The 26,104-nt window shown below is 50.5% G+C and overlaps 10 protein-coding genes across 10 annotated transcripts; 4 read left to right on the top strand and 6 right to left on the bottom strand.

Moving 5' to 3' along the window:
• Window positions 1-729: 729 nt before the first annotated feature.
• Window positions 730-2,171, bottom strand: Z518_02634 (uncharacterized protein; the record flags this gene model as incomplete). Its single annotated transcript, XM_013419662.1, has 4 exons — window positions 730-1,479; window positions 1,527-1,896; window positions 1,952-2,087; window positions 2,135-2,171. 4 exons carry the CDS (start codon window positions 2,169-2,171, stop codon window positions 730-732), a joined length of 1,293 nt encoding a protein of 430 aa, XP_013275116.1.
• A 901-nt stretch (window positions 2,172-3,072) lies between these two features.
• Z518_02635 (uncharacterized protein) lies at window positions 3,073-4,699 on the top strand (the record flags this gene model as incomplete). The annotated part of the gene is made up of 3 exons (XM_013419663.1): window positions 3,073-3,589; window positions 3,646-4,033; window positions 4,087-4,699. 3 exons carry the CDS (start codon window positions 3,073-3,075, stop codon window positions 4,697-4,699), a joined length of 1,518 nt encoding a protein of 505 aa, XP_013275117.1.
• A 38-nt stretch (window positions 4,700-4,737) lies between these two features.
• Window positions 4,738-7,623, bottom strand: Z518_02636 (uncharacterized protein; the record flags this gene model as incomplete). The annotated part of the gene is made up of 3 exons (XM_013419664.1): window positions 4,738-7,303; window positions 7,355-7,485; window positions 7,543-7,623. The coding sequence occupies 3 exons, from the start codon at window positions 7,621-7,623 to the stop codon at window positions 4,738-4,740; spliced, it is 2,778 nt and encodes a 925-aa protein (XP_013275118.1).
• A 482-nt stretch (window positions 7,624-8,105) lies between these two features.
• Window positions 8,106-8,993, top strand: Z518_02637 (uncharacterized protein; the record flags this gene model as incomplete). The annotated part of the gene is made up of 1 exon (XM_013419665.1): window positions 8,106-8,993. One exon carries the CDS (start codon window positions 8,106-8,108, stop codon window positions 8,991-8,993), a length of 888 nt encoding a protein of 295 aa, XP_013275119.1.
• Window positions 8,994-9,806: 813 nt separating this feature from the next.
• Z518_02638 (uncharacterized protein) lies at window positions 9,807-11,210 on the top strand (the record flags this gene model as incomplete). Its single annotated transcript, XM_013419666.1, has 3 exons — window positions 9,807-9,938; window positions 10,004-10,352; window positions 10,405-11,210. 3 exons carry the CDS (start codon window positions 9,807-9,809, stop codon window positions 11,208-11,210), a joined length of 1,287 nt encoding a protein of 428 aa, XP_013275120.1.
• Window positions 11,211-11,508: 298 nt separating this feature from the next.
• Z518_02639 (uncharacterized protein) lies at window positions 11,509-12,576 on the bottom strand (the record flags this gene model as incomplete). Its single annotated transcript, XM_013419667.1, has 1 exon — window positions 11,509-12,576. The coding sequence occupies one exon, from the start codon at window positions 12,574-12,576 to the stop codon at window positions 11,509-11,511; it is 1,068 nt and encodes a 355-aa protein (XP_013275121.1).
• An 810-nt stretch (window positions 12,577-13,386) lies between these two features.
• Window positions 13,387-17,743, bottom strand: Z518_02640 (uncharacterized protein; the record flags this gene model as incomplete). Its single annotated transcript, XM_013419668.1, has 3 exons — window positions 13,387-14,757; window positions 14,965-16,964; window positions 17,017-17,743. The coding sequence occupies 3 exons, from the start codon at window positions 17,741-17,743 to the stop codon at window positions 13,387-13,389; spliced, it is 4,098 nt and encodes a 1,365-aa protein (XP_013275122.1).
• A 1,838-nt stretch (window positions 17,744-19,581) lies between these two features.
• Z518_02641 (uncharacterized protein) lies at window positions 19,582-20,262 on the top strand (the record flags this gene model as incomplete). The annotated part of the gene is made up of 2 exons (XM_013419669.1): window positions 19,582-19,626; window positions 19,678-20,262. The coding sequence occupies 2 exons, from the start codon at window positions 19,582-19,584 to the stop codon at window positions 20,260-20,262; spliced, it is 630 nt and encodes a 209-aa protein (XP_013275123.1).
• Window positions 20,263-21,445: 1,183 nt separating this feature from the next.
• Window positions 21,446-21,785, bottom strand: Z518_02642 (uncharacterized protein; the record flags this gene model as incomplete). The annotated part of the gene is made up of 2 exons (XM_013419670.1): window positions 21,446-21,599; window positions 21,655-21,785. 2 exons carry the CDS (start codon window positions 21,783-21,785, stop codon window positions 21,446-21,448), a joined length of 285 nt encoding a protein of 94 aa, XP_013275124.1.
• Window positions 21,786-23,082: 1,297 nt separating this feature from the next.
• Window positions 23,083-25,113, bottom strand: Z518_02643 (uncharacterized protein; the record flags this gene model as incomplete). Its single annotated transcript, XM_013419671.1, has 6 exons — window positions 23,083-23,635; window positions 23,688-23,756; window positions 23,821-24,052; window positions 24,110-24,438; window positions 24,503-24,788; window positions 24,840-25,113. 6 exons carry the CDS (start codon window positions 25,111-25,113, stop codon window positions 23,083-23,085), a joined length of 1,743 nt encoding a protein of 580 aa, XP_013275125.1.
• Between the last annotated feature and the right edge of the window lie 991 nt (window positions 25,114-26,104).

A 26,104-nucleotide genomic window follows, 5' to 3' on the forward strand; every position in this document is an offset into this window, starting at 1 on the left:
TCCTGTTGCTTGACATAGGTCTTTTGCTGGTTGACTGCTTGTTCGGTGCGAGTCTTGATGTAGCAGGGTGCAACTTGGGATGTATTGAATGCTCTGTTCTCTATCTACTTGTTGCATTTCTGACGTCTCTTTTATTGACGTGAGAATATCTCGTCGTCGCGCAGAGCAACCGTCAGGAATACTGTTGTCTATGGAAGCCTTGCCTGTATGATAACTCCCTTGTTCGAGAGAGTCGTAGTTACCGCCATAGTACATCAATTGCCTTTTTTTGCATGTCAATCATGTTTGTGCAAACGCCGTTCAGGAAATCCATCAAGATCAAGATTTTATCCCATTTCCACAGATATTCTTCTTGCCACACATGTCAATATTTGTTCTCTAATATATTCCTTTCAACTTTCCTAGTGTGACCGGGTTTTGCTCTTCAGTCTCTGCTCCAGCCTGGCTCACCGCTGCGTTCACGAATACTCTTTCCTCGCCACATGAGCACCCCGATACATAACGGAAAGAAAAACACTATCAACGCCGCAAATATTCCAAATGTGGCGCTGAACGAGACTTGCCTCAACATCGGAGGAACAAAAAATGGTGTGGTATATGAGAGGAGGTTTCGGCTGAGATTGAAGACTAAGCTAGCCTCTGCACCCTGTCGAGGATACGATTCAAGAACATATGTCTGGCTAGAGAATCCGTAAACCTAATGGTCACTCGAATTATTGCTCCGGATACTCACATAACGGTGGTTGCAATCTCGATCCCCAAGATGTAAAGCCCTTGGCCCACTAACGGAGTAATCCAGCTCGACCCGAACTGGATAGAGATACCGAACATTAAAAGGCCTCCTGGTATTGTCACTAAGGCAGGCCAGATCGCTTTGATACGCATCTCTGGCCTCCATTCCTTTCCTTGGCTGAGACACCTTTTCGCAATAAGATCTATTGCCGGTCCAGTATATGCCTCGCCAATTAGAGCTCCAATCAAGCCGGAAAATGCTGTAAGTCCAACACCAAGCACCGAGAAATTGTACGGTGGCGCCTCAAAGATTAGCGGAATCTCCGCCGTAATGCCAACGTGCAACATATATGCAATCCCGAACCAGAACGACGCCAGGAAGACTGCCGGGTAGGTGCACATGACAAATGGTCTCGTGAAGAGGAAGGAAAAGGTGTGCTGTCTATCGGGATAACGCTTTGGTATCCGGATGCCGTATCTAGCCCATAAGCTCGACTTCTGACTGGCGACCTGATCGGGTTCGGTGATAGGCGTGGATCGATCGCGAACATAGATTGTCTCGGGAAGGAAGACAATTTGCAGGAGAAAACCAGTACCAATGAGGATCAAGGAGGTCCACTGGGACCATCTCCACCCCAGAGTCTTGTTGTTGATAATGGCGCCTCCGATGACGCCACCTGCAAAAGGAGAGACGACGATGGCTAAGGTGGAGATACCGACCTTCTTGCCCTTTTCGTGTCGGAAAAACTGCACTATAGTTAACTTTGATCATCGCTTGCTTCATGCAGCCGTACTATGTCACCGATACTGGCTGGACCTAAGGTCCAAAAAGCAGATCCTCCAAATCCTTGAATAACTCTTCCGACCATGCAAGCTCCATAGGTCTGAGCACTTGCGACCACTATTGTACCCACTATAGCAATCAAGTTTGAAAGCAACAAGACTGGTCTTCTTCCGACGGAGTGGCTTAATGGACTCCAGAGAAAAGGGCCAACAGCATACAGAGCAACGGGCGTGTTTCCTAGGTATACGGCTATGTCTTTGGTTGTTCCGTAAGTTTCGGCCAGCTGGAGAGTTCCGGGCACAAGAGATGTGACAGCCATATAGCAGACGAAAGCAAGATAGGAAATAGTGACCATTGCCATATGCTTGCTGAAAGATGACCTGCCAAGGTGTTAGACTAGTTTAGCGCCACCCCAGATCTGTGTTATTTTCTTACCAGTTCAAGGGATCTTGAGGATCATCAGAAGGTTGTGGCATAAGAACGATGCCATTCCGCAGCTTAAGCATTCCATTACTGTTGGAATCATCCTTCGTACCTATCACAGCTCTTGTCCCCTGTAGGCCCTGATTTTCTTCTCTAAGTCAGTCCAGAATCGGGGAAAGTAAAGGATAGACCTACCCAGGTGATCTGACTTGATTTTCGAGGCCATGTTCATGTTGATGGGGATGCAAGGGAAAGCCGCTATAGTTATTACCTTTGGGCGCCTGTTGGGGAGCCAGGCTTTACATAAAGACCATGAAGATACTTCGCGGAGGTTTACTTTCTCCCCGCGTCCCCAGCTCCGAGCTTCCTGGGGAGAGGGTCTTCTCGTGGCTGACGTGCCCCACTGCGTCGGGTGCAAGATTCCTATCACCCATCTGAGCATGGCCACTGTCGTGAGTTGAGGCTAAGGATTTGCGTCAAAACCTTACTGCAATGGGGGCGACCACGTCCTCTTAGCATTCGTAAAGCCGGGTGCAATCATCCGAACCCCAAAACAGGTATACTCATTTCAAAAAGCGACCGGGGGGTGTTCCTTAGTAGCTATTAGCTTCTGCACGGGCTGGATCGTGACGAGGATGAATGATCCGGCCCCCGAATTTCAACCCCACAGATGTCTTCAAGTGCTTTAACGCTCGGGAAAACACTCCCGGTGTTAGTTACCAGGAGGACACGAAGGAGAGAAAGATCATAGACCTGTTGCGCAGAGATATGCTTGTCGTCTCAGTGTCCTAGCGTCCAGCGTTCCGTGAAAAGCAGAAGACGGGCGGGCTTCTAGAAGCCGTGGCAACAGTAGTCCCACATGGGTACATCAAAGCAGCGACAGAATGCAACATCCCCGATGATCTAGATTTGTACGTCGGATGCATGTACCCTATCATGCCAACTGCGGGCAATATCCCATGCACAGAAACCTCCACAACCCTAATCATCTGACGGCGGAATAGGTCTCCGGGAAGTCTCGGCCTCTACAAAGTCCTAAGGACGGTCTATCCGTGTCAAATACAAGTTCGCAACAGACAAAGGACCAGAAGCGGCGAGAACTTGATTTACAGGTGTTCAAAAATCTTAAAGTCATGGACTCAACATCGCCTGTGAAATTGGGGAGACCGCCTCTTTCATCGCCTTTGCAACTATACATCAATGGACAATGCGTCTCCTCAAAAGGTGGCACGACCTTTCCGGTGCACAACCCGCTGACCGGTCAGAAGCTGTATGAGTGCGCATCGGCCGGGCCCCAAGACTATGTGACCGCCATCGTACATGCCCACAAAGCATATAAGGCTTGGTCTCAGATGGGCCCGTCCGCGCGGCGACAGATCTTCCTTCGCGCCGCCGATATTCTGGAGACGTACCTCGACGACAATGCTGGGGGTGATGCTGCGGAGATTCTCTCGAACGAAGTTTCGGCTGTTCTATCATGGGTCACTCTGAATGTGAAAGCCGCTGCCGCGATCCTCAGAGAGACTGCCGGTCTTGTCACGCATATCAAAGGTGAGATTGTGCCTGCCGATCGACCGGGGACGACAATTATGATAACGCGAGAGGCTTGTGGTGTCGTGTTTGCCATCAGTCCATGGAATTCTCCGGCAAGTGGAACCCTCTACCCTCGATTCTGTGCCCTAACGCATTCAAGGTGAATCTTACAGCTCGAGCCGTGGCAACACCACTAATCTGCGGCAACTCCGTCATCTTTAAGCCTTCGGAAGTCAGCCCCAAATCACAATTTTTGCTTATTCGGGCATTGATAGAAGCCGGTCTGCCTGCTGGATGTGTCAATTTCCTCCCCTCAAGACCTGCCGATGCAGCAGCAGTCACTGAACTGACAGTCAAGCATCGGCTCGTGCGACGTATCAACTTCACCGGTGGTGACAAGGTCGGCAAGATCATTGCTGGCTGGGCCGCCAGCTGCTTGAAGCAATGTCTACTTGAATTAGGTGGTAAAGCCCCTGTCATTGTGCTCAAGGACGCCGCTTTGGAGGACGCCGTCGAAGCTGTTGTATTTGGTGCTCTGACGAACAGCGGCCAGATCTGCATGTCAGTCGGATCTTGAGCCCTGCGAAAAGTGTTTGCTGATCGCAGAGGTGCAGGTCCACAGAACGAATCATAGTCGATGAGTCCATTGCCGATAAATTCAACGAATTACTCTTGCAAAGAGTCTCGAGGATCAAGATAGGAAACCACTTGGAGGACCATAGCGTTTCGTTATCTGGCCTGCACAGCCCAGGTTTGGCTTCCCGGGTTTTATCACTTGTCGACGAGGCCGTCTCGGCAGGAGCCTGTTTGATTGCGGGCGACAGAACTTCGACCGGCCCGAGAAAGACAATTGTACAAGCTCACGTGCTAGACAAGGTAACCCCTGAAATGGGCATTTTCCACGAGGAAACATTTGGACCGGTCATCTGCGTTACCCACGTCAGTTCGATAGACGAAGCGATCGATGTGGCGAACAACTCTGAGTATTCCCTCTGTGCCAGTGTGTTTACCCGCGACGTCATGGCTGGGCTAGACGTGGCAAAGCAAGTCAAGTCCGGCAGTTGTCATGTCAACGCTCCAACGGTATTCATTGAGCCGACGCTGCCCAATGGAGGGGTGGGAGGACGAAGTGGCTATGGACGATTCGGTGGAACCGCTGGAATACACGAGTTCACTGATCAAAAGATCACCAGTCTCGTGGTGCCGGGAATGAAGTATCCGATCTGAAGGCTGAGATGAGGTTGTCGTGAATAGTTGCCACGGCGTCAGAAATTGTCCTCCATGCTTCCTAAATAGTGCTCCAAGTCCCTCCAATCCGACATCTGAGTGGTGAGAGCCTCTAATGGATTTGTCCATATGAGCGATTCATTTGTAGAGCTGAGATCCATTCCTGAGTCAGGATAGTAGAATGGTCTAGATGCAACTGGCCCCACGCCTCCCCTGTTGGGTGAGAAATCGTATTCCATCCGCTGGGAGAGAGCCGGAAGTTCGCCCTCACTCATATCCATGCTCATTTCGGGCGCAGGCGGAATCTGACACTCAGTTCGTGCCAATCCATGAATGTCATTTTGAACTATTGGTCCCGAGCTGTCAGGAGCGCTATTCAGATGGACAGGTCCATGAGCAGCCTCAGGGTCCCAAGGAATGTGACTGGGGTTGACGCTGCCAACCAAACGACTGTTTTCCGCTTCATGACGATCGTATCCGAGAGAGTTTGCTGCATCACCAGCCCGACTCGTCTGGGTGTCTATGTCGCCGAACTCGTGCTGGGAAAGTCGTGATTCTTCGGTGGGCGGTGGCGCCTGCTCTTCACCACCAAGCTGTTCGGCCTGTGCAGTTGGTTGCCCATTACGCGCTCGAGAATTCGTCATTACAGCCTCTGCGAACTCCTCCAAGACATGAGAGAGTCTCTCCATGGTCCCACATTTCCGCAACTGGTGAAGCACCTGTCGAAGTCGACCAACCAGCATTTCCATCTGCGCCAGAGAGCTGTGTATCCGTGGCTCGACTGTAGCCTGTGACTGATGACACCAGAGTATACGGAGTAGTAACACCATCCCAGCAGAATAAGCATAGAACACGTCAAGCCACGTCATACCCTCTAAGTTCTCTGATTCAAAGAGAAAGATAATCATTGCAGCAACGTGACTGGCTGAGCTGACACAGTAGTGAGACAAAGCCTCCTGTGAAACAGCAGAAGAAGGGTTATTCGAAGACGTCGTGGTTTCTTTTTCATGCCTTCCGCCACGTGCAATTACCTTCAAGAGAATTGAGCGTGTAGCCAGAATGGCAATGTTGTGATACTGCATGTGGAAGAGAACGATAGCTCTTAGGTCCCTAGGATGATAGCGACAATAAGATTTTCGAATCTCTCCCAAGAGTTGCTGTAGGGGAATATTTTTGGCATTTGGAGGACGGAGATGGTGCGGCAATTGCGTTTCCCATTTTCGGAGGTCCTCAATGATAGATACTGTTGTAATAGTATCTACGGGCAGTTCTTCGTTTACCCTTTGACCCTGGGACGTTTTGGGAATATGCTTCGGCATATTTCTCCGACACTTTCTCAAGAGACGCTGAAGCTGATGACTTTGCTCCATGTACGCAGGTGGAGCTAATCCGTCAAGAAGCACGTCCCATGGGGTTGAAACGTCGACTTCGTGGTCGTCAATGGCACTGGGTCGTCCGAGAGACATGCAAAGAAACTGCTCAAAAGCGTACAACGTGCACCAAAGTCTCTTTCTTGCTTCACGCTCGACAGGCCGGAACGATGTGCTGGTATCGTTTCTGTGCAAACCAATAGCGAGTGCTATACGTATCGCAGAGCCTACAATCATCCAAGCGCTATTCCTCTCCTTGAAGTTGTGAAGGAACAAAGCCAATAGTAAAAGCGCCTCCAAGCTGGATTGAACACATTTACCAGCTAAAGCTGTCAGATGAGACCGGGCCGTTTTCAGACAATTGTTACGTATCCGGGTGGAATTCTGTTGACCTACATCCCCCGGGAAGGCGTCGGGCGGACGAGGATAGAGAGTCGCGAACGCGACAATCATGTGAAGAGAGACCAGCCAGCCGGAGTCGGGACCTTGCTTCTCCGGATTGTGCTTAGCAATTTCCCAAGCATCTCCAGCATAGACCCTTGCCGAGGAGAGAAATACTTCAAGGTCCTCCTGAAAGCTAGCCCGGTTAAAAATGGGGAAGTTAGGATGAACCTTAGTAAAGAAGATGGCTATGAAGTCCTCCAGAGTCCGCAAGCCGATATCCTGAAGGGAAGCGTACAGATCCATACCCGGAGCTGTTGCAGGAATTGTTACTTCGTGTTCAGCAATCCGCGTCTGAGATACATCGCGCGAATGTTGATTGCTTGCTCGTCTTCGAACCTCCAGAGCCTCTGCAACATTGTCACTGGCAAATCGAGCATTCGGTTGCCTTTGTTGTATCAGATCACGAAGTTGAGCGAAGAATGATAGACTGCCAGACGGTCCAATATAATGCATCACCCCACTAGAGTCGGAAACCAGTCTCGAGGAATCGATAGACTCTGGGTGAAATCGTGAAGAAGATGGGCCTTGGTTTTCCTGGAGGCGGGAGGTCGAGAGCGGCAAGCGGTCATTTTCTTGCGGGTTTGAAATTGCTTCGTGGCCGTCTTCATTTCTTGTCTGGATCTGGGTCGATATAGGTTCAAATGAACCCTGCTCTTCCCACCCAGGACCCTCTAATACAACATCATTGAGTGGACAGCCAATTCGCTTTGCGAGCGCATGCAGGTCACGCGTCGTTTCGAACTCAGCATGAGGGCAGACATGCCGGACTATGGCCTCGAGAACATGGCAGCTAGAAATTTTGTCAGACAACATGGCATCAGTTCTGCTTAGCTAGACAAACCGCTGGTTAAGCGCGTCGATTGTTCCATAGAATCGTGGTCTCTTCGGCGTGGTGGAAAGGCAAGCGGAGCCACTCTTAAGGCATGACTGGCAAGATGTTGAAGAGTCATCGCGGACACATTTGCATCGACGCTGAAGTTGGTAAGCGGTGGTGCTTTGCCCATCGGAAACCGATCGAGCTGTCCTTACCTTGCGGCAGCGATCACAACTTTGCAGAGCACGTTTTCTCAGATCCGCCGGCACGCACCGATCTTTCTTTGATGATGGCATCGCAGCCTCGACGCGACAGAGCTGTACTAGGTGCAGCGGAACACGAGAACGACGCATTCGGTTTCAGAATTCCTTTGAAGGGAAGACTGGAATCGCGGGAGGAGGGAAGAAAGTCCGATCGGAACAGGACTCCACATGCTGACCCAGCGGAGCCCACAGCCACTTGGAGCATGATGGGACCCCGATTTCGTTGCTTAGGCATGTGGAGACTGTCACTGTTCTGGTTCACATGGGTTTTTCATCAAACTGGAAACGTTGACCTACTGTATTAATCTAATACACTAAAGGTTGAAGTCTGGTTAAATAATGTCCTCATCTAAAGTAATTTTTGTTTGTGGCCAGCCAAACCAAGCTATCACGGCAAACAGATTTGCAGGTTCTCAACAAGTCGACCACAACTCGTGTTTAAACAGCACTGGGGCTTCCAAACAACGATTGGAACGCATACACTGTGCTTTTTTTTTTTTTTTTTTTTTTAAATCATGGCTTCGGCGGATTCGTTCATCAAGCTGCCAGATGGACGAGTACTTGAGTATCTCTTAGAAGGAGACGTGAGCCGCCCAGTTGTCTTACTGTCAAATTCATTGTTGGCCCCGATGAGTCTATGGGATCCGTTCGCCGCGAAGCTAAAGCAAGAGAGATTCAGAGTACTGAGGTACAACCAACCAGGCCACGGCGCTTCGACATCACCGGGAGATGAAAACGGGACTACATTCTGCTCGCTTGCAGCCGATGTGTCAATACTGCTTCAGACACTCGGACTCAACGTTGTCTTTGCATGGATTGGGATCTCTATGGGCGCAGCTACCGGCGTCGTGTTTGCTGCGTCAAATCCTGGAGTAGTCCACCATTTGATTGCTGCCGACACAATCACTTCGTCTCCAGTTATCGCCGGGGTTGATGATCCATTTGGTCCATGGGTTGAGCTGGCCAAAAGAGACAGGTCCAACGTCATCAAAATTTTGTCGGAGAAGACCTTGGAGCGCTGGTTCTCCGAAGAATGGAGAACATCGAATCCTCAGGAGATCTCTCGGCTGAGACAGCTCATGAACACTACCGATGTTGACGGGTTCATCACCTGTTGCCGGGCCCTTCAAAGCAACACATTCGATTTGAAGCCATATCTTCTAAAGCTTGGTGCCGCTGTCGACGAAGCTCTGTTCATTGCAGGGCAGCTCGATGCAAAGCTACCAACGACTATGGATGACATGCGAAAAAAGGCGCAGAAGAGTTTTGAGGCTGCCGGGAAGGCTAACTCGCCCATCGAATTGGTGGTTATTGAGAAGGCCGGTCATGTACCAGTCATTGACGGGGAACGGCAATTTAGTGATGTTGTGCTGGGGTACTTAAGGGCCTGGAACCAGACGTAAATGATGTCAAAGTGATTGTATTCGAGGCTCTTCCTCTCCATCAGAGACGAGCAACTATATGGGTATATATATACCTGCCAACAGGCAGCAAAACGAGTGTACAGAAAGTACCTTGTCCTTCCAATAGCTTTCAGAGCATCGCCAGGCTGCCGCGGTCAAAGACAGGCAACAGCAGGCAGAATACAGCCAAGTAGAGCAAATAGCAACGAATGTGGCATGGCGCAAGGCTGGACAATGCTGAATTTGTATAGGGGACGTTGGCGACATTCATGGTGTTGATGATCCAGAACCTCGGAGGCATTCGCCGGCCAACAGTAAACCTAGTACGTGTCACGGCTCGAACTACCAACGATTCGCCTTCGACGATCCTGAGTCTGCAGGTTAGAGTGTAGTCAAACTTGTTGTGAACAAGTAGCTGCGGCCGATAGGTTGTTGCACACAACCACGCATAACCAACCTACAACTCGTCAAACAACCTGCCACCAAATTTCAGTCCCCTTGCCACCAAATTCAAAGAGGCGTAATAGTACCACACTCCTGGTTTTCACTAACCACATGGATTACAGCAAAAGCCTCAGGATGCATGTAGCCGATGGAGCGACAACGGTCTATTTTGCCACCCGGCTGCACGCATCCGGCACATTTGTTTTCGCCCGGGAACGGCGAACGACGACCTGCAACACGGATCCACGCGTTTCAGGTCCGTAGCTCAGCGATTTGTTACCTTTTTAAAAGTTTCGAGGACATTAAACCCTCCGTGATTGCCGATCAGCGAGTGTGCTTTCGGTCTACAGAAAGCTGTACAGAACGAATATGTCCCCTTCAACACCAAGACGAAAGATTTTGGTAGTCGGCGCTGGACTTGGTGGCCTCTGTGCCGCCCTGGGCCTCCAGACCGACGGGCACAAAGTCACCATAATTGATGCTGCTCCTGAATTTGCCGAGGTGAGTCCGTTTACAAAATGCATTTAGATATCGTGGAACTTGGTTTGACTCCGAGTGGCTCTCAGGCCGGTGCAGGAATCAGAATCCCACCCAACAGTTCGCGACTACTCCTGCGATGGGGAGTCGACATTGCCAATATGAGCAAGTCAGTCTCGCGGCGGTACCACTTCGTTCGGTGGAAGGATGGCTCGACTATCACCAAAATTCCCATGGAAAACATCGTCCAGGAGCACGGGGCACCGTACTACTTGGTGCATCGTGCGGATCTGCACGCTGCATTGCTCAAAGCCGCGACTGATGCAGGGGTTGAGATTCACACCAACAAGCGCGTCACTGAATACGACTTCGACACTCCATGCGCGATAACAGTGAAGGGCGAAATCTTCAGAGCCGACTTTGTCATCTGCTCTGATGGTAGGTCGAGAAAACGGCTGATTATACGGATAAGAGCTGACAAAAAATTCAGGCATCAAATCCCTGGCGCGACCGCTTTTGACTGGTCAACCAGACAGACCGCGCGACACCGGAGATGTTGCATATCGGATACTGATTGCAGGAGAGGACTTGCTGGCCGACCCTGAACTTGCAGGCTTAATCACTGACCCATGTACAACTTCATGGTGCGGTCCAGACGCCCACCTGGTTGGCTATCCCATCCGAGACGGTGCCCTGTACAATATAGTTGTTTGCGCTACGTCTCACGGGGAGACGACTGATGAAGTCTGGGTGGTCAAGGGAGACAACGAAGAATTGTGCAAGCGATTTGGAAGCTGGGAGCCTCGTTTACAGAAGTTGTGCAAGCTCACCCAAGACTTTATGAAATGGCGACTTTGCGACCTGCCGGCCTTGAACACCTGGATCCACCCATCCGGCAAAGCATGCCTTCTCGGCGATTCGTGCCATCCTATGCTGCCATATTTGGCCCAAGGAGCAGCCCAAGCTGCGGAAGATGCCGCTGTCTTGCGTCAATGCTTGGGGACATATGAGGATTTGAGCGAGGCGCTCAACAAGTATGAAAGTATCAGATTGCCTAGAGCTGCCACGGTCCAGCTGAAGACCCGGGAACACCAGTACATCTTGCATGTCGATGATGGAGAGATCCAAAAAGAACGTGACGAAAAGATGAAGATGAACGCTGAGCAGAACCCGGTATTCTGGGGTTATGAGCCAAGAAGGGAGTGGCTTTTCAGCCATGATGCCGAAGCAGCGCTTGAACAAGCGAACAAGGTTTGGACACCTCCGCCCATCCAGACGGCAGTGGCTACCGGTTAGGCTGCATTGAATAAAGGGAATTCACAAAGACATCATAGATAGAGACTCTGCAATGTTTTCCTAATTCAAAGACAAAATGTGTCCCCCCTGAGTAAAAGGCCATTATATTCAATGGAGCGGAAGGATTCGTGGCCACCGGGAAGGCCGGCAAGCCTCTACGCGCTCGTATACCCTCTGATGGTTTAGTACTGTATGAGAGTTTGGATGTCAAGGCCGTTTCAAGTATCTCTGTTACGGATGCTTTTAATTTGCCTGAGGAGTCATCCCATCCGGTACAATGGTAAGGACGCGTTTTATCTTATGACTCTATCTTGACAACCACTCTTCCTTCGACTTTAGCCTGCTCAATATCGTCCAAAACCTGAGCAATATCGTCCAATGATCTCTCCACCAGCCTTGGTTTTACTTGGCCACGAGCGACAAATTCTAGAGCTTCTTCAGTATCCTTGAGGGTTCCTGTTGACGTTCCCACAATCTTTATGCCTCTCGCTATGAAATCTTCAGGGAAAACTGGTATGGGCGACGGTATCGGGGGTAGGCCGATGCAAACCAAAGTGCCAGACCGCCGAAGATATTTCACCGCATCGGCATATGCTCTTCCATTGGATGCACAGATCAATGCCCCAGATACACCGCCATCGGTCAGATTTTGGACTTCTGCAACGACGTCCGGAGTTTCCAGGACGTCGATATAAGCTTCTGCACCAAGGCTGAGACAGATCTCCCTCTTCTTTGCGTCCAGCGTAAGTGGTCTTAACCCCATTGCCTTTGCATATTGAATGGCAAGATGCCCGAGGCCGCCCCCCGCTCCAGCCACGGCGACCCACGATCTCTTACGTAGCTGTGCGATTTTGAGAGCCTTGCAGACGGTTACCCCTGCGCAAAGTATCGGGGCGCCGTCAGCGTCACTGACGCCTTCTGGGAGACGAACAAGGTATTCTGAGTCCGCCAGGGCGTATTGAGCGAAGCATCCTTCCACATCCTTGCCACTTACTTGTCGGTTCGGGCATAGATTTTCGTATCCAGTCGTGCACATCTCGCACTCTCGGCATACCTTGTGTAGCCAGCGGACTGCCACTCGGTCGCCAATTTTCCATACATTGGCATCGACGTCAGGACCTAAAGAAACAATTCTTCCAGTACCTTCATGTCCAGCGATTGATACAGTAGGTTGAAGATAAGGAAGGTCCCGTCTGCTCAGATGCAGGTCCGAAGCACAAACTCCTGAGTAATTCACACGAACAAGGACCTGGGTTGATCTCGGCACAGGTGTACTTCGTTGAGCTTTTGAGATGGTTTTCGTGATAGCATCCTGCACGGCGGCATAGGATGATGCGGGGACTAGGGCAGTGACGGCTGACGGCATGGCAACACTGACTCTCAATGGATATGGTAGAGTTTGAGGCAAATGACGGTGTTTGAGGTGCATGGAAACATATATGGTTCGATCGTGCATCCACGCGTCGATCTACTGGCCTGGGCCCGACGCGGCCCTTTGATATCGGGTGATTGTACCCGAAACCTCCGGTTGTTGCCCAATTGCATTGAGCTTTCAATGGTCATTCTTAGCGTCAAGCCACAACAACGGATCTATGTAGGAAACTTATGCCCGATGTACTAGGGGCCGCGGACAGGATATTCTACGTGGTAAAAGCGTAGCCTTTGTATTTTGGGGGCAAGCTCCCAAACCCCTAGGCCCCGCTGCGCTTGAGACATCACGTGACTGAGCTGACCATATTGGTCTTGGCAATTCTTGGCGGCGCACACATGCGGCCCTACCACGATTCACGTGATAGCCAACCCCTCGGGATCCGGAAAATCTATAATCCGGTAACCACCAAATCTTTTGCTCTGATTGGCTGGCCCCATCGGATCCAATCCACGGCCCACCCAGGAATGGGTAGAGCACGGCCGTAGCCCGGAAAATCTATAATCCGACAACCAATCACGTGCTCTAATTGGCTAACTCCATCGGATCCAGTCCACGGCCCATCCAGGAGGGGTGGAATGCCGCCGTAGCCCGGAAAATCTATAATCCGAAAACCAATCACGTGCTCTAGTTGGCCGACCCCATCGGATCCAATCCACGGCCCACCCAGGAATGGGTAGAATGCCGCCTTGTCTGCTAGACCCCCCGATCGGATCCAGTCTATGGACCACGTGGGGACGATGTTAATCACGGTGTCCTATGCCATACGATATCCTCCATCGGATCCAGTCTATGGACCGTGTGTAGACGATGTTGATCACGGTGTCCTGTGCCGTACGATTCATGGCTCATGAAGTAGACGACGGTATACCCAATTAGGAAAGCCGACAACGACATCCGCGATATATCTAGCAAATATCGATGCATGGGGCAGAGCGTCTTGAGATCAATCATCGACTTCTCATCGATAATCAGGAACCGACAGCTCGCAAAGGACGCCTGGAGCAACTGTAGCGTTGCCACCGATAGATCCGACGTTGTCATCTTGACCGGGAGCCGTAAGAGACTATGCAGGGTCTTGCCCACGATATTGAATGCTGCAATGCCTGTCGGGGCTGCCCGAAAAACAGGGTTGCCCTTTCCGGCGGCTGTCGCGATCTCCTGGATCCTGGCGCATGCTTTCAGTAGGGTAAACGTCTTTCCGGTCCCGGCCTCCCCATCCACGTTCAGAAGGAGTTGTGGTGGCGCGGAGTGTCTCGTGAGGCTGATCTCATTCGTGTAGTGGGTGACGATCATGTCATAGAGCTTTCTCTGCTCCCGATTCAATGGTTCGGGTGAGGAATTCACATCCACCACCAACTCAATCGGATTTTCGGCCTTGATTTGCTCCCAGACATCTGGACGTAGGTCACCATACCGCCCGATATGCGTCGACCAGTCATACGCACGGTCGATTTCCCGGCTCCCTAAACCGTCCAGCAAGTCCCCACGGGTGGGCAAATCGGCTCCCGGCCGCCGGCGCGCCAAAACCTCGAAGTCAGCCAGGGGATGTTCATTTGCGGCCTCCTCCGGGGGATCCTCATCGTCCGAACTCGAGTCCGAATCCGAGCCTTCTCCTTCCGGGTCATCGTAGAAGTCTGGCGGGTGTGTATGTAAACGTCGACAGGCCCGAAATGCGTCGATATATGATCCGTAGCTCTCGTTCTCGACGGAGAGGAGATCGGACCAGTCCGTAAATGGATGATGGAGCATCAGTTTGACGCGGCAATGGTCCGAATAACTCTGAGATTTCGGATCGTTCGGATACCTGGGGTAGTAGTTGATGACCCGTGAACTCGCCCGCGGCCGGATCTTCCACTTTAGCCAATCCCAGAACTGGAGGCAGCTCAAAAGACTGAGGTCCCGAAGGGCGGCGTTCCCGTTTCTCGTATCGGTCAGACGATCTCGATACCTTCGTAGGACCGATCGCCTGGCCGAAATGTCCCCCGACTCCAAGACAATCAGGTCGTCTTGTACTTCTTCGGCCGGCAATCGAGGCTGACGACTCCCCGCGACGAATGCTGAACCGGAATCTGGAGAAGGAGATGGGAGACCTCCTGTGCGGACCAATCCCGTTCTCTAATAAGTGAGGGCGTGCCGAAGGCCGCTTTTATTCACAGTTACTAGCGCCTTGGCATATTTCACAATTAAAGCCCGGAGATCTCGATGCGATGTTCTCGCTTCTGTTTCTGCTCATACCGCTACACATCCTGCTGCTTATGCTGATATTCGTGCTCATGCCAGGCGCGCTGTTTTGCCGAACTGCTCGTCCTCGGGACTTTCTACTTCCTTTCTCTTCGATCCGGTAAGCTCTGCTTCCACTTCCTGCATTCTAGCTTCACTCTCATATCTGAAGTTTTCATTAATTTCAGAGAACACTCTATTTCTCTGAGAGAGTCGATCGGCCAGAGTGTTCCCCGTTTGTATCGCAGCAAAGAACCGCTCGCTCGAATCTGTAGCCTTGAAGTGCTCTAGGCAGCCAAAGATGGTATGGCCGTGTCCTCGCGAATGGATAGCCCACAAATCAGGTTGCTTTCCATTTGCGCTGTGCATCACTTGAACAAGTGGAGCGTAAGCCGCACTGCTTCTGACCACCCCTAGATCAAAGAGGAGGAACAGGATCGGGTTCGCCATCTGAGTGAACACAAATTTCATCGGCTTGCGATCAGAACTCTTCTCCTTCGATTTGCCCGAATTCGACGTCTTCGGGCTGTCATTGATAAACTCCTCCTCGAAGATCTCTCGAGGTGTTGTGGCATTCTCTTTGTTCTTTACCTGTACTACGATGACTCCGCAATTCGAAGGGTCGAACGTCTCATCCTCCGTGCCATAGTACACCGGAATCAGTATATCGTATGTTTCCTGGTTCCAACATAGCTGCATCGCAGCGCTCCGGCGTAACAGGTCCCGACATAATGCAGGAATGTCCTCGGGGGTAAGTTGTGTATCAGTTGATAGAAAATGAGTGAAGTTCATTCTGGCTTCCAGTGTCCGCTTAGGTATCTCTCGAATTGAACCGTGATGATCTTTAGCATATAATGCCATGAGAAAGTCGCACACCGTAAAGGTTGGTGGAAATACTGGCTCACGAGCCCACCGAACCCAGTCGTGTGCAAGGATCAACACTAATCGAGCATAGAGTTCTCCTTTGCGCCCCTTTTCGATCAATCCTTTCTCAAGAAGCACCATACAGAGCGTGGAAATGCTCAACGACCAGCGGCCTTCGATGCAGAGATGCTCCATTGCTGCCTTTGCTAACACTGGCTCGGATGGCGTCGTTGTGTCCATCATTCCCGTCTCGTGGTCCATAGATATGACCACTCTCATAAAAGAATTCACCGCCTCCCTTGTGAAGGAGAGAGTGGCGGGGTTCTGCCGGCAGACATCCAAAGAGAGACGAAAGGACAGCGCAGCAAAGACGTGGTTCGGGTCGAGATCATTGTACTCTGATCGTTGCTGGCCGCCTAGAAGCTTCAATTTGGCCACGTCGATCATATTCTGTTTCTGACATATATATGCGTACCAGAGAGGCCTACCGAATAGAGCCATGTGCTCGAGGTCCGCAAACCTCTTTAACGACTTGACGAGCTCCTCTTTCCTCAGTATTGGATTCTGCATCCTTCGTCGGTCCTCGATGTCGAGCTGGAGACTCACAAATGGGGGAAAGCGCATCAGTTCGGCGGGCTGTGTAAAACTGACACGAGCGGAACGGTCGCGAGAGTAATCGCCAGTTCGGATGATATTGTTCGGCGGGACAAGGTGTCCGATGAGAGATTCTGTTGAGAGGAAGAAGGACCACATACGAAACTTCTTCAGGCAACTGATGACTCGATTAAGCGCCACATAGAGTCCGGTGCGTGGTTCACCAGAGAACCCCTTTTCTATCAAACTTGACGCCTCGTCGAACACGATGACCAAGAGTGAGTTAGTGTCACTTACGTTCCGGCACTGCTGAATATTTTTGATCAGGTTTTCGGCAGCATTGAGGAGGCCGGTTAAGGGATCGAGGGGTTCTGTCCACGCCATTTCGAATTGACGACGAATGCTTGAGGAGCGGTCATCGTCGAACTTCTCGACCCAGGCCGGACTGAAAATCAAATCGTTGGCGATAGCCCGAGCTCTCTTAGCTACCGATTCGCAAAACTCGATGCGCATCTTGGAGCGTTGGTTCTGAGTGTCGTTAGCATCGGTAGCTAGTGCAAGCGGTGCCATCTCTGCGTGCCTGTCACCTGCAAGCTTTTCTAGAGTCATCTCGCTAAAGGGCTTGCTCTCCACCCAGATATTGACTGACAGGATCGAATTAGCGAGAGTTTGGTGAAAAAGGCATTAGCAATTTACATATCTCGAAACTGGCTTGGAGCAACGCTGCAGCGAGGGTGTGATTCCACGCTACGATCGCTCTCCTCTCCAGAGAATCACCAGAGGTCCCCTGCAGGCTGGCGGGCTCGGGGATGTTGTCTGGCCGCTTCTCGCGCAGAAATGACAGTATCTCTTTATCAGGAGGTGGAAAGCCGGAAGTTCCAGGCTCACGAAGAATGAAGTTGATCATGGGACAGAGTTGGCCGAAAGCATCCGCTAATCTTGATTTACCCGTACCGCTGCTCTGAACGAATACCAAGGTCTTTGCGTAGTACTTGCTCACATCGAGTAGCTGGTATCGCCGAATGAGGTCCCGTAGCGCAACTAGGGAGTGCGGAAAATAGGCATTGTTCCAATCTTTTTGCAAGGCATGGAAGATAGCCCTTTTCTGAGGGGAGGTCAGTACGTGGAAGGCGGGATTGTTGATGTCTGTCTTAGTCATGGCCTTCTTTGCTAGACTCGGGAGTAGCTTTTCGTACTCTTTCGGATTTTTTTTCTCCAGCCACCTGCATAATTCGGTTATACTCGTATGTTGCAACTCTTCTTTCCACTCTTTCGGGTGATTTTTCGTTAGCCACTGGTATAGCTCCCACATCTCACTGTTACTTAAAACTATTGGCTCTTTTTCCGGTGTAACGGGGTTTACCTGGGCAGCTTGAGAGCCTGTCCCGGTGTACCCCGTGCCTGATTCTGAAGGGGTGCTCATAGTGAAGCTACCTGAAATGGCCGGACGTGACGAGAAGAGAGGCAGGGAGCGGAGGAAGAGGGGAGAAAGCGGAGAGTAAGAGCGGCAAGCAACAGCGGCGGGAGAGGTAATGGATCAGGAGAGGTGATGGATCAATCGATGAGAAGATGATTCAATCCGTTAAATGATTGACTGGTTCCGGAATGAGTAGAAAGGTTGGAGGGGCAAGTTGCCTCAAGTGACATCGCAGGAGTTTACACAGCGATGACACGCGGGGTGACACGACGGTGACACGCTAAGCCAAGAACCGGCCCCTGTTGTAGCCAGGGCCTGTGACTCCATCACGTGACACAGCGTGACACTCCACACTGCAGATAGATAGGCGCTCTCTGCATTCAACCAGCAAATCCGTGGGCCATGGGCCATGAACTAGAGGCCGCAGACAGGATATTCCGCGGGGGTAAAAGCGTAGCTTTTGTATTTTGGGGGCTAGCCCCCGGGAGGTGTGCACCACTTTTTGTTATTATGTACACCGGCTACAACACCCCCGCAGAACGCCACGAACACTGCGTAAAAGACTCATATTTTTACTATACCGTGTGTAGAAATGCTCATCTAGTAAGCAAACGTCTTTTCAGCTTTCAAAATCGCTCATATATGCTTGCAGAGTGGAGGTAAAATAAGTGCTATTCTGGCGTAGTGGTCCACCCTTTTGAAATTTGTACGTCGTACCATTTAACGCACGGAACGCAACGAAGTTTGGTTGATCCAATTTTTAAAGGCTAATAGCAGCTATATTCTCAGAGCACTCGTTGTTGAGATTTTGGCGATTCAATGTTGGGAAAAGAGTGTACAGAATAACAAAATGTGGTGTACAGACTAACACGCCTATTCTGTACACCAACCTTCCTTCAACACACTTTGCGCATTGTTCTATACACCTCTCTATTCGCCCTGGTTCTCGTTAAGCTAGCGACATTCGAATCTCCGCGGTAAGTGGCGTGTTTGTAGAACGCTAGCGCGTAGGAGTGATCTTCGGGTAGAGGGTAGAGAAGCACTTCCTTCCTTTTCCTCTGGTAAAATTTGTATCCCCTGCACGAGGTATCGACCGTGCAGGGGATAGAGGGTGACCAATCGAGCTTGTCAGGGGCCGTGGACTGGATCCGGTAGGCGACGGGGGATTTCATTGGATCCAATCCATGGACCATCTCAACGTCGAGGCTTGACCGTTCACGCTCAGTTACGAAGCATCTCGAGTGTGATTAATAGAGCTTCTCTAGATGGTCCACAGACTGGATCCGACGGGAGCTGGCGCGGAAAATATTTAATCCGATGACGGTTTACTGGAAAATTGTTAATCCGTTAAGGGAAAAGTTGCATTACGTAATTAGAGATGACGTCACTTTAGCCAATCAGAGGCCGGTGTATAGAATAAGACTTATCACGTGATTAGTGTACTAAATAGTATTTTCGCTTACTAATCAAGGTGTACTGACTAGAATAGGTGCTCACGTGCAGGGGGGTCAGGATTCAAAAGAAAGCTACGCTTTCAACTAGGTACGTCTACCCGAGAACGCTGTGGCTGTGATTCTAATTTCTCTGCAGGCTGCCAAGAAATTTCTGGAAATTCGCCACTTGCAACTCGTCACGTGGTCTGCCACTCATCTTCAAACTGCCACGGCTTTTTGGATTTGAGCAGACAAAATTCATTACATCCTCCTTGCCACTCACCAAAGCAACAACTTGACGATATCTTGTGGTGGAACTTCCACATCAATAGCGGACGAATTTCCATCCGTGTTGAAATACAAACAATCTTTGAACAGAACGCGCGACTCACTCTCCGGGACTTTTCCGAAATGGCGAACTATCTAGCCTCCATCTTCGGCACAGAACAAGACAAAGTAAGTTCTCTCCATCTCCTTGGAATCGACAAACACTAACATCGAGAATAGGTCAATTGCTCGTTCTACTACAAAATTGGCGCCTGCCGCCATGGTGACCGATGTTCGCGCAAACATGTCAAACCGTCCTACTCGCAAACGATTCTCCTTCCCAACCTGTACCAAAATCCCGCCTACGATCCGAAGAATAAGATGAATGCATCCCAGCTACAGAACCACTTCGACGCCTTCTACGAGGACTTTTGGTGCGAGATGTGCAAGTACGGCGAGATCGAGGAGGTAGTCGTCTGCGACAACAACAATGATCATCTCATCGGCAACGTCTATGCGAGATTCAAGTACGAAGATTCGGCGCAGGCAGCTTGCGATGCTCTGAATAGCAGATGGTATGCTGCGAGGCCGATCTATTGTGAATTGAGTCCAGTCACCGACTTCAGAGAAGCTTGTTGTCGGTTGAATTCTGGAGAGGGCTGTGTGAGAGGAGGATTCTGCAACTTTATTCACAGAAAAGAACCGAGTCCCGAGCTGGAGAGAGAGTTAGAGCTCAGCACGAAGAAATGGTTGAAGATGCGTGGACGAGATGAGAGGAGTATGTCTCGGAGTCCGAGCCCAGAACCAACAAGGAAGAGATATTAAGGCTACAAGAGACAACATACACAATCAAACATGATGCTCTCAGATTCACGACCTGTGCGCAGCATGACTGGCTGAGACCGTCACACTTCGAAAATGCAGCCTGTGCTAGCTAGCCTGGGACTGGACCAGCTTTCATCCGTCCGTCGAGACATCAAGGAGACATAACGCATGTATGGGGATTACGGCGCTCATCCAAGTCGCACCCAACTAGACCACGAGGGATAAATCCTTTACCTCTGATCCGGCTTTCCCAGCTGGATACGCCACTCATATATCTCCAAAGAACGAGGAGGTTAGCCTACACAATTCACATGCTCTAATTGCCGATGTATCGCGCGTGGACTTGAGGATGCGAATCCGATTCACAAGTGTCACGATGGAAGAACAGGGGACGAACGAGCAGAATCAAGTCGTCCGGCTGTTTTTACTCTTTTGGCTGGGGATATGGAGACCTGGCGCCAAAGAACCGCCACGACGCACGCATCACGAAGATGCGTCTGTGGTATTGGGGAAACAAGATGAGATCTTGAAGTAAATCCCAGCTCGGGCACGTCCAGGAAAGGGTGTAGAGATCGCGAGAGAGGAGGGGCAGATAGCGTCGAATCCGAATGGAGGACTTGGTCGTCAACCTCGTTAAGCCAATTGATTGTTTCACCTTGAAGTTTCAGAAAGTCGATATCTCACTGACAGTCAGTATCTCTCGAGTGTGTCCGCCTTCACAAGACACCAAAGGAACTTGGACCGGTGCAGGTGATTTTCAAATTCGGTTTCTATTGATCGATGTGGGATATTGTAGTAGTTCTAGCTGTCTATCTGATCGGTAATTCTCACCGACGTAATGACCATGTTCTCGTTATTTCGTAATTCCCAATCCCATTCTAACTGGATGGCCTCCCAGTTCCCCGAAGATACCAATGACATCAATTTTGGCTCAACGCTGGGTGTCAAGCTTTGCCGGAAGTTTATGGTACGGTGACGGTAGACCAACCAATCTTTTATTGTGATGTTCGATATGATTGTTGAGGAGCTAACATGTTGCTCAGGATTTGATGTTGTCCGTTGTCCGTGAGGAAATTCGTCCCCCTGTCAATGGTCGCCTTGGATAGTAGAATATTGTTGGAAGCAGGTATGTCGTGCGTAGTGGTGGTTTGTTGGCTTCAATTTGTGTGCTCAGTCGACATGGTCATGACGACTTCGACTTGAATGGTCCGACTTTGGAAAACCACAATAAAACAAGAACAATTGCTGCAATTAGAGCGAGAAATCCAAAGGCAATTATCCATCCAACAATTCGGGTTCGACGCTGTTTCCTCCGATTGCGCTCAAGCCACGAGTCCCTAGCCAAGATTAGTATTTTGCTCCCATGTGCCAATGTTATTCCCAGCTACATACGCATGTTTCAAGGGCGCTCTTGAAGATGTAGTCGACGCTGATCTGGCGTCCGGAATGGTGGCTTTCTCTTCATCCAAATGCACCGCCATGGAAAAGCGTCGCCAGAACGCCGGATCGCGAACGCCCGCCATGGCCAGTGTTCCGTTGTTTGTGAAGACTTGTCGTATATGAGAGCTTAGATTTTAGTATGGAATCTCGAAGTTCGGATCTCGGAATCTGTGTCGAGAGATTGAAGGATTGTTCAAGTGTCTCGAGACGGACGGGATGAGAAAAGACTTGGTTCAAACGAATGGATGATGCTGAAACACGAACGAGTGAGTGCAACAGATCTTAACAAATGGGGGAGAACAAGAACGAAGGAGAGATGCAGGACCAACTCTTGTCACATCCTTGAACGGCAAGAAGAATTCAAAGAAGCAGGCGGAACAGAGGTGGTATAGAAAGAGCACGCAGGAGACTGCTCCTTAAGATCGCCATCGGCAGTGTTACTCGAATTCCGCGTCCCTGCGCTAGTCCCACGAATGAGTTTGTTCTGGTTTCACAATGTTCTTGGGAGCCACATTGAAATTCGCCTGATTGAGTGTCGCGTGGGCGTGGGCAGTCTCTGCTGGCCAGGCCTTTGCAAACCCCAGAGCTCAGGTTCTGGTTGGAAACGATGGGCGTTCCGATAAACAATCTCATCCAACGCCAATCATAATAGTCCGCGCCAAAGTCTGTTTAGAACAAACAATCTTATACCGAATTAAGGAAACGGGGCTGGGGACGGAGAGAGGAGCCGGGAGGGAACAGGTCACCACAAGTCACAACGGGCCGACTATTGATTGGCTTGACAGAACGAAGCGATGGAAACGGTTCAGATGGAGAGACAGGCGTTGGGTCAGGGTGGATTGAGGAAAACCGTTTGATGAAGGGTGGAGACGACGGGAGATTGCTGGACCTGACATTGAAAAAGATAGATTTGATGTCGGCAGCAATCACCGACCGCAGCCAAGCCTTTTCTCCCCTTTGGCATCAAATACAGCTTCTTGAACCTCGCTCTGTATTGCCAGGGTAGTCCTGGTCAGCAGGCAATTGTGACGCGGTCTATTAAGCTCGTGTTGATAAGAACACACTCTTCCATACGTTTAAAGTTATCAGCTATCTGAAGTAACAACGAGGGGGCGCGTGTTGCGCTACACGGCCCGAGCTATCTGGATCAAATTTGCTTGAACCGTTGATGACATAGCTGGCTGAGGTCATGTTAGATATTGACAAGGCTCAGTCGCCCGCGTATATTCATCCGGGAACAAGAGGAGAAACTTTTTTATTGCTGTTGAAAGAGTTGACGGAAAATAGCAATGTCCGCAATTAAAGGCACCGGAATTAGTCGCTTCCAGCACTTCCAAGGTTGGTTCCAAAGATTATCGAACTCTGATTTTGCTGGATATCTCAGGCTTTGGTTGGCTCCTTCGTTTGGAGGTGTTCCACCGTTGCTTCAACCTTCTCGGTCATCAATTCTTTCACCCCTTTCAGGAAAATTACCGCAACAAGAGCAAGAACAACAAATGGGATGATACTCGCCCATGCCAGTCGATACGCGTGGGCATATGCCCAGTGGCTGGCACCCAACGTCTTTGCCTCTATTGTCGCATTGACGCCAGGGACGTCGGACAACCCTATTCCCGTGGCCAAGGCTTCTAACAAAGCAGATACAGATGACTCTGGCAACCCTGCTTCAACAGCTGCATTGCCAACCTTTGTCGGATATGACGTGAGTTTGCCATTGATAATGGCATCCAAGACCGCAGATCCAAATGCTCCTCCAATAGCGCGGGCTGAAAATCCCAGACCTGTAGCGGTGGAGAGGAATGCATGCGGCGCGGTGAACTGCACCAAGGCGACAATAAGGGTAAGAGGTCCAGACTGGCCAATACCAGAGAGTACGTTGAAGCCGATCTGAGCATTGTTCATATTAGGTGTGATTACCGAGTAGCAAATTGTGCTATTTGGATATTAGTTTGGACCATGGAAGTGGAAGATTTTATACAACTTACACGACCAGGAATATCAGGAACGTCACGATCAACGGTGACTTTAAGTCCTTGTACTTCGTGGCATACAATCTGCGAATTTCGCATCATTAGTGTCACTCAACTTACCGTCTTCCTTTTCAACGGCTTGGCTCACGTGAGTGGAATTGACGTAAACAGGGTCACCAGATTATAGGAGAGCTGTCTGATGGAAATATCCCATGCATTGTTCTCAAAGCCGAGATTGAGGACAATCTGAGGAGTGACACTGTTGACGGCGCTGTAGAAGAGCCATCCCTCGACTGCGAACGCGAAAACCGAGAGACCGAAGTTGGGCGAGCCTTTGAAAAAGACATGTGCCACAAGACCATCCGAGCGACCTTTCCATTCTGCGCCATGGGTTTCAGTCGAGCACATGAAAGTTCAGCCACGAATTCTTCACTCACCATATGCACAAAACAAGGCCAAAAATCCAAAGCCAATGCCCAGTGGAGCAGCAACATGAGCATCCGACCAAGCGTATGCGCCTCCAGCCCAGTCCAAGGCCAGAAGCAGCATGGTACAGGCTATGATGAAAAGGAAAGATCCGATTGGATCGCATGCCCAGATGTATTCTTTCAGAGACATCTTGGGATAGTCCGAACGTCGAATGGGGTGGTAGAACAAAATGAGCCCAAAGAATGTAGCCAGATGGAAGGCTGCTTGCATCCAAAAAATGTCGCGCCAGCCAGATGCACTCGCGTTCGTGACTCCACCTGACCCCAGGATACCGACTCTGCAGAAAGGGGGGGAATTATCAGCCACATTCATCATACATTTTCATCCTGCAGTGGACGTACAATCCGCCGACGGCACCTCCAAGGAAAGCAAATCCATTCGCAAGAGCTCGATACTTCAGTGGCAAGACCTCACTGGGGATGGCTTGGACAATTGCGATCGTGCTCAATGTCACACCGATCAGGATTCCCCCTCCGATGAGCATGGACATCGATGTTGCTTTTGCTGAAATGACTGCACCGGCGAAGGCGATCAATGGTGGAATCGACGCCAAGTATTTTCGATCAAGCACATCGCTGAGCCGTCCAACAATGGGCGAGAGCACGCTCTGCATGAGGAGTGGTCCCTCTATGCATGACCTCGTCAGCGCGGCTCAAGAAATGGAAGGACAGTACGAACGGATAATCCAACCAGCGATTGCTCCATCACCCAGGTCTCGAATGATGAATGCTATAACGGATCCAGCTGCCACGACAACAAAGACTTGGGCCATAATGGCAAAACATGTCACGAAAACCACAAGCCAAGATCGCCAGCTCAAATTGATGTGTTCAGCCTCCTTGAGCTCCTGAATATGTTCCATAGGAGCTTCGAACTCGGCGGCGCGTTGCCGCTCTTGAGCCTGAGCATTTTCAATGGTTTCCGTCTGTGCTGGATCCTTTTCTGGGGCCATCTTTGATGCGTCCTAGGACCGATTGTTCGTAATACGATAGTGATACCAGGGAGTACGAGCGAACCCGCGCAATTATAGCCGAGGAGTTTCATTCCCCCATAACAGGCCCGAGGTGAAATTATTTTTTTTTTTTTTTTTTTTTAAAAAAAAAAAAGGGGGGGGGGGGGGGGGGGGGGGTTTCTGGGCCGGTACGGACATAAATCGCCTTCTGAGTCCAACTCTTTGCCATTGTGTTGACCCCGGCAGTTGATCTGGGATGTTCTACCGGTCACACTCCGGCGTCAGGTCTCCACAGAAAGCGAAGCCTTTAGAGCATATCTGAAGTGGAGATGGGGCAGGACGACCAATCTGAGTGATGGCGAACCTGGAGGGGGAGAGAGATTGTGGGTTACTCTCCAACCAGACCGCTCAGGGGGGGTATTTCCAGGTCCTGGGGCTTGTTGGCAGCTGCACGTGGCGACCTTTCGGCATCTGCTGGATACGAGTCAGAATGATAAATAGTTTCAGGCTGATGACCAACCAGGCTGAGACCCTGGACGAGGGACTGTTGTCTAGCATACCTCTTCGCTGGGGATGAAGTGGGTAAAGAAAGCCAGACTGGGGAACAACAGATTCGAATGTGGGATGTCACCTTTTGCGGAGAAGCTCTGTGTGGGGTCTCGGCCAGAGCGCCCCTATTTTGACATCCTCCCATCGTCCTCTCTGAGTTATACTCTGCGATATGTTCAATGAACACCGTTTTCCTGATTCATGCTGATCATGGCGATGACGGCCTACTGTCCATCGAACATTGCCAAAGCCATTCACAGAGGATACCTTCCAAGTCTAGGGAGATGTCGAGATTGTCGAATGCCCGGCGTCATGAAGAATCCATTTTATCGACGACGCGACATCCGTCGGCGTGGAAAAGAATGCTATTTTGAGAATGAAGACGGACATGCAAAGCAAGCCATCAGAAGAGATGTTCCTCTGAGAACAAACTGGAGACTCG

Source organism: Rhinocladiella mackenziei, assembly GCF_000835555.1.
Source record: "Rhinocladiella mackenziei CBS 650.93 unplaced genomic scaffold supercont1.2, whole genome shotgun sequence".
Classification (NCBI taxonomy): Eukaryota; Fungi; Ascomycota; class Eurotiomycetes; order Chaetothyriales; family Herpotrichiellaceae; genus Rhinocladiella; species Rhinocladiella mackenziei.